The 15,937-nt window shown below is 38.1% G+C and overlaps 1 protein-coding gene across 1 annotated transcript; it reads left to right on the forward strand.

The window, feature by feature from the left end:
• The first annotated feature begins 1,224 nt into the window (after window positions 1-1,224).
• LOC103710631 (UDP-galactose/UDP-glucose transporter 5B-like) lies at window positions 1,225-15,870 on the forward strand. The gene is made up of 11 exons (XM_039124217.1): window positions 1,225-1,869; window positions 3,950-4,063; window positions 4,140-4,232; window positions 4,392-4,457; window positions 5,841-5,939; window positions 11,268-11,347; window positions 13,402-13,514; window positions 14,555-14,643; window positions 15,126-15,212; window positions 15,296-15,364; window positions 15,447-15,870. The coding sequence occupies exons 1-11, from the start codon at window positions 1,759-1,761 to the stop codon at window positions 15,546-15,548; spliced, it is 1,023 nt and encodes a 340-aa protein (XP_038980145.1). The 5' UTR covers window positions 1,225-1,758; the 3' UTR covers window positions 15,549-15,870.
• The last annotated feature ends 67 nt before the right edge of the window (window positions 15,871-15,937 follow it).

Genomic DNA, 15,937 nt, shown 5'->3' on the forward strand with positions numbered 1-15,937 from the left:
ACTCTAATATGAGTATATCCATAAAGATTAGAAAACAACAAATTTCAAAAAATTCTTGGCTTCTGGATCTTATCGATCCAAAAAAAAACTTCACCGGAGTGACCAACCACCAATGTTCATAGATGGGCATCCGATATGAATGTAATTCTGCTATTAAACTGTTAGGGGAATAAGATTTTTCCCCCCAAGTGACACAAATGCCCCCAAGAAGCCGCACAATCGCCGACCCTGAACAGCCGAAGTCGGCGTCCGACCTCGGAACGCCCGACCTCAAGACATCCGACCTCGAGACCTCCGACCTAGGAAAATCCTGACGCTCAAGGTCTACCCTTGTCAGCCACCTACTACGGCCGTACTCCTCCGAGGTCCAACTGAGGACCATACCCTGCCACTGCTTCAGCATTTATTGCGCATGGCCGCTGTAACCCTCCGGTTCACTCTACAATTAGTGTGGATCTCCGGCTTACTCCACCATTAATGCGGATCTCCGGCTTACTCCACCATTAATGCGCATGGCTCCTGACATCTACGGATCCTCGGCTCTCCACGGCAAGTTAGCCCAGCAGAGTCTGGTCAACCATGATAAGTCTCTGATCTCGGCCATACCTCCGACACTAATGCAATGATTCGCCTGGTAGCGTACTGGTTCGGGTCGTACGACGCCCTCACCGCCGACATCAGCACAATGATTCGCCTGACCATGCGCCGACCTGAGCCACATGCCGAGCCGTACTATGGCCTCGCCCTGTTACATCACAGGTAAACCGACCCCCACCTATAAAAGGGAGCCTTAGCTTCTCAGGAGGGGGTTGGGAAATTCCGCGCCTTACAAGCACTGTTCATCTCCTCCTTACACTATCTGCCCCCTTCCTGACTTGAGCGTCGGAGGGCCGGCGCCGGAAAACCCGGCCACCGGCTTGTCTGCAGGCACCCAGCCGACTGGTCGCCGCTCCGCCGTGGTGACCCGCAGCTCCCTCTCCCTCGACCGAAGATTGCCCCCGGGTCCAATTTCCAGCAACATAAACATATATATATATATATATATAAACGATCATAGATGTTTCTGCCCATTTTAAAAGTGAAAAATAGGCATAGCAGCAGCCTTAACTTCCACATCCAGTTTAACATCTCACATTCAGGTGGCTGCAAGATTAAATTACTTTAAAAGCTTTTTCAATTATACCACTAAAACAGAATAAAGATATATCATAAGCGACCACTAGAGCATGTATCCATTTGGAAGATTCCGTCATTATTCGTTGAGCCGCACGCGCGCTCGAGCCCGGCCGGACTCTCGGCCCCCCACTCGCCACCTCTTACTTATCTTGCTCCCCGACGCCGACGCCGACGCCGCCACCGGCCACGCTTCTCTCTCCCTCCCTCTCTCTCTTTCTCTCCCTTCTAATTCGCTCCCCTGAATCGCCCTGGCGGAGTCGCCCTCTCCTCTTCCCGCCACGTGCCTCTCCGTTCCCCCGCGCTCTCGCGATCCCAGAACGCCCTAAATCCATCTTTCTCCTCTCGATCGACCAAGAAAAGCCAAGAAAACCTTTGCGATCGCTCCCACCTTTCCAGGCCCTCCTGTGGCTTCCTTCCGATTGATCGATCGGCTTCTTCCCTAAGGGGAGAGGGGGTAAAACAAATGTCTCTTTTGTGCGGGAGTTTTGTTATTTTGGCTGTTTGCGTCCAAGAATAAATCTTTCTCTCGTTATTGGGGTGGCTTGGGGGACAGCGAGGGATCGGGGTCGGGTTGGATGGAAGATGGCCGAGCCTCCTCTCGCTCTCGCTCCTGTGATAGAGAACAAGGTGTGGAAATGCACGTTTGCTGTGGTTGGGATCATGAGTACTCTCGTCATATATGGGGTCCTTCAGGTACCGATTTATCGCATGCTCTTTGCTATTATAGAGGATTTACGGTCCAATTACGGGGATTTTATCTTGGATTTCATATCAAGAAATGCAAGTAGTTACCCATCGATGCAATTCAAATTTATTGCGGTTGGTTTTGGTGCAAATGAAATAATAATTAAAAAATAATCCAAGTTCTGATTTCTTTCATTATTTCTTTCTTTTTTGGTTTTTGTAATTGATGAAAAAATAATTTTTTTTTCTTTTTTTTCTTACTTTTAACAACGTAAGTTTTGCAAGCAGTCTTTCATACAAGCTATCAAAATTGGATTTTTGTTTGTTAGAGGCAGTTCTTTTTACGCTAGATTTGCACAAAGAACATTGACGGAAGAAATAAACACCTAGCTATCGTCGATCTAAGTCGACAGCTTTCGGTGGCTCCTGTTTGGCACACTGTTGTAGTGTGATTGCCTACAGTCGGTCTCAACTTGGTTGCCAGCTTGGCTGCTGCACCTGCCAAGTTAGGGTTTTACATCTGAAATGATTTAAGCAGAGTTGCATTAAAAAAAAAAGAAGAAGAAGAAAAAGAAAAAAGCAGAGCTTTCCTAAACCCTTTTCGACATCATTTGAAGAGCCAGTTTAGCACGGGCGGTGAGGTAGGTTGGTGGTGCTGTCTGGTTGGGCTTTCCTGGCATGGGATGGTGGGACCCATACCCAGCTTTGTAGGAGTATAGTGGTTCTTTCTACTTTTCATTCCTTTTACCTTGATTTGTTTTCTCTTAATTAAGTTGTTTAACGCCAATAAAGAGAACTCAATTAACATAAATTTGAATATTATTGAATATTATTTATTGAGAAGATGATTGCTATACATGATGCCATTACCATTATCTTGGATAGACCAAGGTGAATAGCCTCACAAGCTATCCATTCCTTCTCTAATGAGTTTTGAGGTCAATTGTCTTAATCTGTATTCCAATATATGATAGCAACGAAAGTTATATTATGTCAATGCTTTTTTCTTTTTTGTTCATTTGACCCCTTATGGTCCGAGACACTAGAATATGAAGCTGATATTGTAATTTGAATTATTATCTTTTTCAAAACAAAATTCAGTAAAAAGAAGTGTTTTTGAGGTGCCGATCGCTCGTAATCCTCCTAGGATCTATATTCAGGGAATTGCCATTCTTTCTTTTCTGATTAGGCTACATGTCAGTCTTCATGTTAAAGCTTCTATCTGTTTGCCAACACTAAGACTCTGTGTGTCTTCTAAACCTCTATAGGCATGTTGGAATACATTAGAAACACCCGTGGCTGGATTTTCACTAACTTCATTATCATATTGATTTTTAATTCAATAAAGGAGTGGTGCCATGTATGAGCCTTTTAGATACTATATTGGTCCTTTAAGCTCAAAATGTGGGTTTACCTAGCTCGTGCATATAGTTCTTCTTAAATGTGCCTCTGAAGTCTAGCAAGTACCGAGGTTGCTTTTAAGGCTGCAGCTTAACCTACATATCTTTACAATGCTTTTGCATTTCCATTCCTATGTTATATTATTTTTGCAGGCAGCCGATTTTTCTTACAGCAATCACAACACCAATAGGTTGTGCATAATTGCTACCCTTTTGTTTTCCCATTGTTCTGCTGAAAAGCACCAGTGTCCAAATTGTTAATAATTTGATTGAATTTCACAAGGTTCTCATTTTCTCTTGATGAACCTCTAATTGTGCCACTAATCATGATGGGTGATCAACAGAGAGTACACATTCATGAGAATGTGTTGGTTATTACATATGTTTTACAGTAGCCAGCCTGGTACTCTGTTCATTAGCAACTTATTACATTTTAATATTGGAAGGATCTTTTTAGCTATGAAGCTCTGCGTGAAGGCTGTACGAGTTGTTCATCTTAACTTTTTGCTTCTGCAAGTGTGTCTTATCTTACTAATTGATGTTATCACGCACTTTAAGATTCTGTTATTCAATAATACATTAATTTCTTGGTCCTTGCAGTTTCAGCCAAGTCTCCTAATCATTGTCTAAAACTGGCAACTTATTGGATAGGATGCCTTTTGCTCACTTTAAATTATTTTCTCCTGCAGGAGAAGATCATGAGAATGCCGTATGGCGAAAACAAAGAATATTTTAAATACTCGCTCTTTCTTGTTTTCTGCAACCGTATTATGACATCTGCAGTTTCTGGAGCCACAATACTGGTAAATTACCTAAATATGTTGTTTCTTAGGACAGGTAAGTGGAGTAAGATTGCTGATTCCTTTTGTCTTTACTTAGGCAAGTAAAAAATCCTTGGATCCTGCTGCTCCAATCTATAAATACTGTGGAGTATCAATATCTAACATACTGACCACAACATGTCAATATGAGGTATGCATATTTTATTTGGTGTGCTTAACAGTTAATTTCGTATTATAAGACATGACATAAGCTCATTGCAGCCTGAAACTCCATTCTTTGGTTGTCCATTGAAAGTTGGGCTTTGATGAATTTCCCTGTATTTAATGACATGAAAATTGATATCTTCAGGCCCTGAAATATGTAAGCTTCCCAGTCCAGACGCTTGCAAAATGCGCAAAAATGATACCTGTGATGGTAAGTCACCTGTTTAGATATTAGAAATGATGACTGTGAAAAACATATTTGCCATCATGTATCCTGTGTATTCACATGGCTTATGTTAATTTTAATCCACCTTTTTTCCTTTTTCTGGCTTACTGGGATGTGGAAAAGGTGAATACTTGATTATTCCCAAACCTTAACTTCTGATAAAACTGGTTAGTTATGTTTGGAAGATTTATTTTAGGACAAAGCTCACACCCTTCTTTTTTTTTTGAAACATATAGAACAAGACTGAAGCTATAATATTATGAGAAAGCTCACACCTTTGGTGTTTCTACTAAATTAAAGATGAGATCTGATGCTCTGTTCTGTTAGAGAAAATAAAACAGCATCAGGCAGGGTGCTTTGTTTTTTTTTTTGGGTGGTGCTTTTTTTTTGGGGGGGGGGATGGAAGTGTTGAGTGGATTAGAAGAATGAAAGCTCAAGTGTCACATGGCTGTAATTGGAAGATGGAAGAGGGAACTGAACCCTAATAAGAGAGGAAGGAAGTAGCAAGTGAACTTATTCAGATTTATTCTGGATCTAGTCTCTCTCCTTCCACCAGTATTTCCTTCTCAAGGAGACTGGCTAACATGCATTTCTCAACAAAAAGGTCTAGTGATTAACAACTTTTCCATGGGCTCTTTTCTGTTTAGTGGTAACAACAAGCCCGTATTTCCTAATTGTTGGCCTATTTAGGGCCTACTATAGGTCAACTTGAGCTGCTTTGCTTCTCCTACTAGCTAGTTGAATCATTGGCCTATATGTAATTAATTTTTTTTGTTCTTAATTAATAAATTAAGTATTTAATAATTGCTTTGCAGATTCATTATGCACCAGGTCAATATATTATTTACCCGTAAATATATAAAATAGAGAAGTCTGTCAGGATCTACATTATTGATTTTCCATTGCTGTTGGTTTCTATATAAGGCTACATCGGTTTGGACTAGAGCATTTTGTTACATGCATTTTATGTGGACAAGTTCTAAGTCCTAGTCATTTTCTAAGATCTTGGTTTATGCAACAAACTTGGACTTGTAGCTCACCACATTCAAATTTTTGATTGCATAACTATAAAGTGTCATCGGCGCCTCCTTTATCATACTTGAGACATTCTTCTCTCTCACCATGTTTTTGTTACATATCATAATAGCTGTAGAATGATTTCCCTGGGTTTTCTCATGTTCCTTGAGTCTAGACACATATTTGACCTAAATCACATTCCTACAGACGGGAAAAAAATAAAGCGGCAACTCCAAACATTTTCTTTTAAGCTAAATTTACACTAAATGAATTGTAGGCTTATTTATGTAACTTTGGTCTTTGTTACAGTCAAGTACCTTCATTCTGACTATCTTCTTATTACTCATTCAGGTTTGGAGTACGCTTATAATGCAGAAGAGATACAATGGGAAAGATTATTTGTTTGCTGTGCTAGTGACAGTTGGCTGTTCATTATTCATTCTATATCCGGTAATTAATGAGCTAAAATCTTAAAAATTTAACCTTAGTCTAATTTGTTCAGTTTACTTGTAATTGCTTGGTTCAATAGATTGTTGATATCCACTCATGTGCATTGTTTTACTTGTTTGTGTTCTATTCATGTGATCTTCAAAATCTTTGTTTATCCAAAAATATTGGTGCTTAAGCAAAAAAATGATAGATCAAATGTATGTGATCAACACATTTTGTGGATTTGGAATAAACATAGTGTTCTGAAAGTAGCACCTGGTTTTTGGGTAGCTAGCCATTGCGGAAGAAAGGTGTTAATATGAAGAAATTATTGCCATCAAAGATTGGAGTTAGCAATGTCAAGTTAATGGTTCACATAAAATTAGGAAAAATTAATAGAAGAAAGAAAAAGGACCAAGCTAAGACAAGTATTAAGAGTTGTTATAGAAAGAATCTTGAGTTTCAATGTGTAATGGGTTCGCACAATAGTTAACTCTATGCTATTATTTCATTGTAACTTGCTGTGGACCAGCTGATTCTTGATAAACTCTCGGTCTATTTCTTGCAATTGTAATTTTGTTTGGCTAGACTAGATTAGTCTGATTGCAGAACTTGTATTGTTAGGGGATGCTTTCTGTAAGTTCTATATGATATCTTAAAATCAATAAATACTAAGTGTTGGAAATGTATGAAGATATGGGTCAAACTAAGAAATGATCTCCAGAGTACAGTTCTTTGATGCCTAGACTTTTGAGTGGGAGGTTTTGTTTCTGCCAAAAATTGATCTGGACAGTTTGAACACAGACTAAAAAGAATCCCACTGAGGTTATTTATGAGTTATAATCAATATCATGCCAAGTGTCTAAGTATCCTCAATTGCCAGAAATGGCGGCCTCCAAAAATCTAGACATGGTATTTATCCAAAAAAAGTTGAGAAAGGGGGAAGGAAAGAAAAATATATGTTGTCTAACGAAAAAAAAACATGAATTTGCAAGTTGCTTTAGTTATTACTTGGTTACTTCTGAAATGAATTAAGATGTATTAAGATGCTCCTGTTGATAAATAACTATAGCAATTTTACATAAAAACACAGTCAGGACTGCTTGGAGTGTTCATTAGATGAAATTAAGAGTCCCTCGCATGATTGTCCCAAAAAGGTGTCCGCACTTTTTGTTGGGGTAAGCAAAACACTTCTAGTGGAGTGCCTAGCCATATCATGTAATTTCTTGTTGTGGCCGATTGTCCAATTGTGCCAGCACTTTCACAAACCTTAAGATCAAAATGTCCCGGTAACATAGATTACATTTTGTATGATTTTTTGGCTGCAGTTCTTTCGGGAGGCTTTTTCAATAGATCTGTTCAAGTGTATGTTCTCCATTAACAAATAAGAATAATAGCCAAAAGAATGATACGTGGTGGAAAAATAAAAAATTAGACTATCCTATGTGCATAAATTGGCTTCACCACAATAAATTTTTAATTCTACTATACCTTCTAGGCAAAATACCTAGTTTCATGACGAATATATTCAAGAGGGCATACATTGAAAACTTGTATATATGAGACTTGTATAGTTGCAATCTGGAAAAAGAAGATCTGACCTTAAACGTGTGTGCCTAAAGTAGATTTATATATTGATTCATTTCTCAGTCCTATTGAAGAGGTTTGTAGCCCCCGAATTCTATAGTGGAATGCTCAATTTATGCAAGAAGAATAGGAAACATGCAATGAAAATAGAGGATGAAAGTTTACATAGAGGCTTGCAATCCAATGGTATCCCTAAAAGCTCTCCATGCTAGATGATGGCTCACAAGGGTCGTCTAGAGTCCAAGTGGCCCCTCACAGTACCTCCTGTAATCGCATTCAATAGATAATATGTTAGTGTGCTTTCCCGAGACCCAATTAATGGCAATCCACCTTGATGGCTTGAACTTGACATTCAAGTTATTGACTCTAAGTCAATTGGTGTCTAATATTATCATTTTGAGTTATAAGTCGTAAGTGACCAGGAAATATGGTGTTACATCAAAAGTCCTAAGAGAAGGAACAATGTGTAAGAGGGCCTTCCTTATAATGCTACTTCTAGATTTGAATTCCTCCACATAATTGGTATCCCATATGTTCCTTGAAATTTCATATGTCATGCTCTCTATCACTTAGCTGACATAACCTGTAAGAGCACTATTTCCTTAGGCTTACTTGGACCTTATTGAAGTCCTATCTCTTGGCAAACATTTTTGATAAAAACATTACATATGTTGTGTGTGCCTAAAGTCTAAACCCATACGTGCTTGCTTGTTACCTTTCCAAATGTTTGATCACTTCTTATTGGCCAAATTACCAATGTTGGATTTATTCATGTAATAAAACTACTTGATCAAATCTGGATTACCCTTGGTAGGCCATGCCTTCCATGTTGAGCACCTTATATTTCCTTAGAATAATTGAAATTTCCCATTATGCTATTGAATTTGAGCAACTATCTTATTTCATGTTACCTAGTCATGTAAGAATAACTAGATTTAGGAATTTTGCAGCTACCATAGTGACATCAAATTGAGATTGTAGCTTCAACTATATCTAGTTTTCAATTCTGCCAATCATCGTGTAACACCCTTGTCTAGGTTCATGATTATCACTTTAGTAGTTGAGATTCACCATCACTATATGGAATAACCAAATAAGGGAGTCATCTAAATTTAGCAGTAGTTAGATGTATTTAAAGTGAGGATAATAGGATATTAGTGAAAGATGAGAAAATTAAAGAAATATGGAGATTAAATTTTGTAAAATTATCAAATGAAGACTATAAAAAGTTATTGAAAAAGCACAATCAGGGAGAATTTAAGGTTCTTTCTGGACAATCTATAAAAGCAAAGTGGATATAGCTTTGAAAAGATTAACTTGGATGGTATTGTGGTAGATGGAGTAGGAGAGGAGGTTCATGTTTTGTGATCAGAGAACCGGACTCAGATTTTGTGGCTGTGGGGGGCTACCGGATTTATGACATTTCTGTTCCAGGGGTAGAGTCAAGAGGAGCATGGGAGGGCATCAAGTATGATATACCTATCCTTGGAGCAACCCATATCTGTTTGGAAGGGGGACCCTTCTACCATGATCGGTTGGATCTTGAGGCAACCTAGGCCAATTGATGCCCACCCCTTGCTCTTGGACATTTGGAGGATGGACGACATCTGTATCTCCTTTCAGGCAACATGTGTATTAAGCATGGAATGCCGTATCGGCCCGTACGGGCCGGTACGTACTGGTCCGGTCCTAGACCGGTACCGGAACCACTAAAAAACCGGTATTTTCCGATTTTTTAGCCGTACCGGCCGGTACCGGCCGGTTCGGAGCCCGTACCGGCCGGTTCGCACCGGTACGATTTTTTTTTTAAGAACCACAGCACCTCGCGCTGTAGTTTTTGAAACCACCGGTACCGGCCGGTACGTACCGGTACTGTACCGGTCCGGCTGGCCACCGGTACGCCGACCGGTACCGGTACGGCGGACCTTGGTATTAAGAGTGGCAAATAGAGCTGTGGACTGAATAGTGTCTTATGTGGCTGATCACTCAAGAGGCATGGCTATGGGAGGGCTCTTTTAGTATTCTATTTCCATTTCATGACATTTTATTTTCCGATTTTGTTGGATGTGTTCATACTAGATAGATATGACTCATCCGTCTCATAGAAAAAAAAAGAATACAAGAAAATAAGATATTAGAACGAGATAAAAACCTATTGAGGTTTTTGAAAATCATGGAAGATATCAGGTTAAATTGGCTTGTTAACATGTTTAATGAAATACGAAAACTAAAAAAATGCTAGATGATTGAAGAAATATTGTAGTACTTGTCTATAAGAATAAAGGTGATGTACAAAACTATTCCAATTATCATGGAATTAAGCTTATGAGTCATCATAATCATAATCATCTAGCCTTTTCTCAACTATTTCTTGGTGGTTTTTATAGATCCTTATTTGCCAAGTATTCATATCAGAGGTGGTACAAGGATTCATAGAAACGACCCAAAATAAGCATGGTTTGCCGTACTGGTCCAAATTGGGCGGTACCGGACGTATCGTACCATACCGGTTCGGTACTGATACCCGGTTCGGGTGGCATAGGGACACTCGGTACGTCGAAAAGATTTTATACCGTACTGCTAGTGTGGCACCGGTACGGGGTCGGGTACCAAGATGGCGAACCTTGCAAAATAGTTTAAAAAAGGCTAGGTGATATGATTATAATTATGATATAAATTCAATAGTAGTTGCAATACTTATAGCTGTAGGCAATTGAGCACTAAGTTGAACAACTTCTTAAAGCGTACCATCTAAGCAATCCTGCAACTCACCAACCTTGCTAATGACACTGTTTCCCATACTTCACATGTTAATATTGATAAATTGAATTTGTTATTTGTTAATGAAAGAAGGTTATTGCATAAGTATTAGTAATATATCAGATGTGAGATTAAATGGCTTCGTAAGGGCACCAACTCTAGTATAAGATTATCTTGAAAATTTTTAGTTCTTAAAGCGTTGTCTGCAAGAAAGGAGCAAAATGATGTCAAAAAGTGGACATTGCTTATATCATTATTCAATAATCATATAGTCATGCTATTTTAGTACTGCATAGCCATCCAAGTCCAATACATCTAATATGGTTCAGAAGTTTAATAATATCTTGATTCTTCAAGTGTGAATTTTCAGGTTTCTAGAATTATTTGGATTTACAAATATAACTAGTTGAACCAACATTTAAGCAAATGCAAGTCATTCAGATTGACAATATATAGAATTATTATGGGCAGATAATACATGTGATTCAACATCAAGAAGACTTCACCAAGAGATCTTAAACAAAAGGGCTTAGGTTGCATATACTACATACTATAATAAGAGGTAGGATGATCATACCCATGAAGCTGCTTCTGCAAAGAAGATAGGCAATGTGATGATCTTAGTATCCTGATCAATTTATCGAGGTGAAAAAATGCATTCATATTATAAAACTGGGCAATTAATATTTTCTCTTAGGGTGATAGTCACACTGGAATAATTGAAGTAATTAAAATACTTATGTATGTAAGTTATAAGTGACCCTTGTTTTGAAGCTGTCTATATCTCCACATACAGTGGCTCTGTAAAATTTTCGTTAGGTGAGTGATATGAGCATTCTCTCATTCTAATATAAATGAATTCCACATGCAAATACGTTTATGTGGATATTGGTGTTTAGCTCAGTAATTGTTTTGTTAGTCTAAAAAAATAAAGTAAAGATCTGAAGAATATTGTTTATTGTTGCTGGCTGACATATTTTGACTTTGAATTCTCAAATGTAGGCATCAACTGACATTAGTCCGTACAATACAGGAAGAGAAAGCACTGTTTGGGGAGTTTTGCTCATGATTGGTTATCTTGGGTATGTTCTGCTGATTATTGCTTCCCATGTTGAATGATTGCATAACACAATTTACTAACTGATACCTTTGTTTAGTCTCATGTTTTCCTTAGTCACTTAAGAAGTGTACCACTCAGATGACAAAACTGAACATGCACCAAGTATGCTTGTTTTGACTAGTACTTTGATTATTACTAATGTTAGGTGCATTCAAATTATTCAAATAATTTTTGGAGAATCATTACATTTTTAGGATAAAACTTTTTAAAGAAAAGCTACTTTTGTCAATGGAAGTTATGTGGCTCTTCTGTCCAGGACCAAACTCACCTGATTCAGCTATGACTGACCTGCAACCTGAGCCCATTAACAGGTCACGTTTGTTGGACCCAAATCATCTGGTGGATATCTAGTTGACCTGGATGCGATATAAAGGAGATTGGAAGATGAGACAATGTAGGGAAGGAGGAGAAGAGGAAAGGGAGGAGATGTGTCTGCAGTGGGGTGGGGCAGAGTGGTGGTAAGGTTAGCGAGGAGGTTGCTGTGGAAGTGATGTGGGTGTGTGAGACAGCAGTTGGGTGGGGTTATGGGCAGGCAAGGTGTGGGTCAGTGATGGTTTGTGATAAGTGTGGCATGTTGACATAGTTGGCAAGGATGAACATGAGAGGAGTGTGGAAAGGAGAGGAGACGAAGGGGAGAGAAGAGAGGAAAAGAAAGCGGATCAGATTTAGGATATAATTTTTATACAGTACACTAATATGTATCTTATCAATTTATTCTATTAAAATATTATAGAAGCTATATTGATATAAGGTTCATTTCCCAACTTCTCAACCCAAATTCAACGTGATAGTTGCACATCAGGTTTGCGTTACTCATAGTTACCTCGTCAAACTGAGTTTTTTTAGGTTGGGTTGAAAGTTCCCATCCATATTTACAAGACTATATTTTGAAGTATATAGATGTGTGTTGGTCATAGATGAAATTGTTTCAACTTTTTCTTTACATAATTAAGATACATTTTATATGAGCTAATGGTCAAGGCCCTGTTGTCACTATTTTATGTCCCTTGCTCACTATCATTTTGGAAGGAACCTCTTTTTGGGTATCACAGTGTTTCATGTTAAACAATCAAAAGATGGATTTTTTTAATCCTATTAGAAGGTGACATCCATAGTGTAATGAAGTCTGCTAAAAGTGTTAGCAGATGATGGAAGCTGATCATGAGCAATGAATTTGATTATGTGTGCTTCTTTGAAAAGTCTGGTACTTGCATGTGTTATGTTTGCAGAAGTAAAGGAAACTTGTTTAACTTTCTGCCAATAAATGTTAGTTCTGTTGGCATATCTTTCTAACAGCTTGCCCTTGGAGTAGGCGTAGGGCTCAAATCCTAGGTGTTGCTAAAAAAGGGGTCAACTTGCTTTCATATTTTACTTCTCTTGTGATAGTTCAGTCGTGAACATCATCCAACTTTCAGAAGAAATATAATTTTAAATTTTTGCCAGTTCTAGTTCTCTATATGTGGCTAACACGGACTTGACACCATTTCTTACTGCACATATCTGTGTGCTCTATCATAAAGTTGAATATGTTTCTTGAGAGATCAAAATTCTATTTAGCATTGCAAGGTTCATGATTTAAGACAATGCAACTGTCCTTCAGGCTTTGGTGAAAATGCCACCTATTGTGTGGATATTTTTGTATCTATTGCAACCAACCTGTTATATATACACGAGGATATGCCACTTAAGAATTTCTAGTGTCAAATGTAGTCAGTGAACTAGCTCTCCTTTTTTGAGTAGCTCTGCGTCCTTGAAATGGTGTCTTAATTTTGCTGTGTCATCGTGCATTTGTTCATTTGCTTTTACATGTTTATAAATGGTTTTGGCAATCTGTGTTTGCTCTCTTGTAGGTAGTTCTGCAAGATATATCCTCATTTGGTTCTGATAATATTTTTAGCTAAAGGTCAAAGATTTTATACATGCTTGTCCGTTCATGCTTTTGACATTCATTTTGGAGCATCTTGTTAAACTGATAACTATATCTGTCTACTTATGCTCTGATTCATGTATTTCTAGATTTGATGGCTTTACGAGCACGTTCCAAGACAAACTTTTTAAGGGTTATGACATGGAAATCCATAACCAAATATTCTACACAACAATGTGTTCTTGTCTTTTCAGTTTAACTGGTAATCACTCGTCGCATTCTGGATTGTCTTTTTTATGGTTTAAATTTTCCTCAATGTTTGGTTGCTGACTTTCGACCTAAAAAATTGTAATGTGCTGCATGCGCCACTATATATGAATAGACAGTACTAGAGATGATAAGCCTTGTTTATTAGTTTGTTTGTTTTTTATTTTCAAAGGTTGGCGTGTGGCTCCATGGAGATGTTCTTGTCTATACATTTTGTTGTGTGCAGTCATGTATATCTTGTGTAGAAGCACATAGATGGTTGAACTTCTGTTTGACTATCTTTTTTCATAGATGGACATGTTTGGATTACTCAAGGACCACCTTGGAACACTGGAAGACATGCAAATTAATCTTTAATCATGTTACAGATGCACTGCAACATTCATATTTTGCTTTAAAAGCCCTAGTTGTAAATTTTGAGATAGTAGTGATAAGATCACTTACCTAAACTACGGAATCTTATTACGACCTCTGAGAGGAGTCTTATTTGTCCTCTAGTTCTTTCACCATTAAAGCAATTATAAATTACTTTATTTGTCCGAGGTTCTTCTAGCACTTTCACATGGTTGTTTTAAGATTTAATTCTTTAGTTGTTTCAGCTGCTTCCTGTAATGTATCATTAAATTCCAATGGTATCCACATACAAGATTATGGTTTGTTGCAATAATTTCAGCCTCTTGCATCTTTGTTTTCTTTTCTCCTTCCTTTGTCAAGGCACCTTATAAAATAAAATTTTCTTGATTCTGGCTTTTGTTTCCTTAAGTTCCAGGTATGTTGCATGAATTTAAGCCCCTTGCTACTTCATTTTCTTTTTCCGTCCCTTTCTTCAGGCACCTTATAAAATAAAATTTTATTGCTTTTTCTGTTGGGCTTTTGTTTTCCTTAAGTTCCTGCTGTGTCAGCCATTTGGTAGTAGTAATGGGCTATTAATTTTCCTTTTTCTTTAATCAAGTTTCTTTTTTCTGTATCAAGATGGCCATGTATCTGCTTTAAAATTTCTTTGCTTGCTAAAAGAATTGTTTGTTTTGAATACAGGACTTATCGCACAGGGTCATCTTATTTCAGCAGTAGATTTTATGCTTCGTCATCAAGATTGTTTCTATGATGTTGCAATTCTGTCCACTGTAAGAACCGCGCTTTTTTCTCTTTTTGATAGTAGACAGTAAGAACCTTTTTTACTTCAAGTCGCTCTCTCTCTCTCTCTCTCTCTCTCTCTCACACACACACACACACACACACCTGCGCACATTGTTGTCTATTATGTAAACCTCCAACTTCAGTTCCTTCTTTTTGCTTCGTCATCAAGATTGTTTCTATGATGCTGCAATTCTGTCCACTGTAAGAACCCTGCTTTTTTCCCTTTTTGGTAGTAGACTGTAAGAACCTTTTTACCTCAAGTCCCTCCCTCCCTCCCTCACACACACACACACACACATGCCTGCGCTTGTTGTTTATTATGTAAACATCCAACTTCAGTTCCTTCTTTAATTAAAATAAGGAATCTGCTAAGGTCACTTTGTAAGGAGGAAGTAACTAAACTGACTAGGTATTTTGCCATATCTTCTGATCAAGTTCCCTTTTGATCACTCAAGATTTATGTCTGCAGGTAGCAACAGTCGGTCAATTCTTTATTTACTATACAATTCGAACATTTGGGGCTCTTACATTTGCTACAATAATGACGACAAGACAGGTAAGGGATGCTCTGAGGTCGAGATTTTCATGTAACATATGGGATTTGTCTATCTAACAAATTCATGTCCATCGTTGGTGTAGTTGGTGAGCATATTACTGTCATGTGTTTGGTTTTCTCATCCCCTTAGCTGGATACAATGGATTGGAACTGTAAGGATTTCCTTCTTCCTATCAATTTATTTTCATGTCTAATGGTTTTTTGAATTTAAAAGTAACATCAGCATTTCTCCAGGCCATCGTCTTTGGAGCTCTTTACACGAAGAGCTTCTTAAAAAGCAAACCGCACAAGCCAGGGAATGGTCTGGATGCAAATTCAGCAAGCAATAATTCATGACACTGGAACCTCAATTAGTTCTTTTCTACCATTGGTGGTTGGTGGACAGGATCATGGATAGATGGAGGCAGGAGCCACCACATTAATCTTTTGGCCTACAGGAAGAATTTTTGATAGGATGAACTAGGTAGATGGAAATAGCGGGGAAAGAAGAGAAGGACGAGCTTGCTAACCCAGATACATGCAATGCTTTCAGGTAGAATAAAAATAGGAGATAAAGGTGTTAGTAGTATTTTTTTCTCTTTCCCTTTGTCGCAAGTTGCACATCTTATACATGAAAATAAAATTGTTCAAATGATTTTTTTTGTTTTGCTTTATCAAACATCTGGTTTGCGTGATTCAGAAGTTTGTGTGTTGATTGGGATTCCGGAGCTAGGATGAATCCCTTG

This window comes from Phoenix dactylifera, chromosome 3, assembly GCF_009389715.1.
Source record: "Phoenix dactylifera cultivar Barhee BC4 chromosome 3, palm_55x_up_171113_PBpolish2nd_filt_p, whole genome shotgun sequence".
Taxonomy (NCBI): domain Eukaryota; kingdom Viridiplantae; phylum Streptophyta; class Magnoliopsida; order Arecales; family Arecaceae; genus Phoenix; species Phoenix dactylifera.

What these genes read in the sequence shown, in the direction of transcription:
- LOC103710631 (XM_039124217.1), top strand. Translation starts at nt 1,759, where the DNA reads ATGGCCGAGCCTCCTCTCGCTCTCGCTCCTGTGATAGAGAACAAGGTG. An exon ending in TCATATATGGGGTCCTTCAG is followed by an intron (nt 1,870 to 3,949) that starts GTACCGATTTAT and finishes TTTCTCCTGCAG; the next exon opens with GAGAAGATCATGAGAATGCC. An exon ending in GGATACAATGGATTGGAACT is followed by an intron (nt 15,365 to 15,446) that starts GTAAGGATTTCC and finishes GCATTTCTCCAG; the next exon opens with GCCATCGTCTTTGGAGCTCT.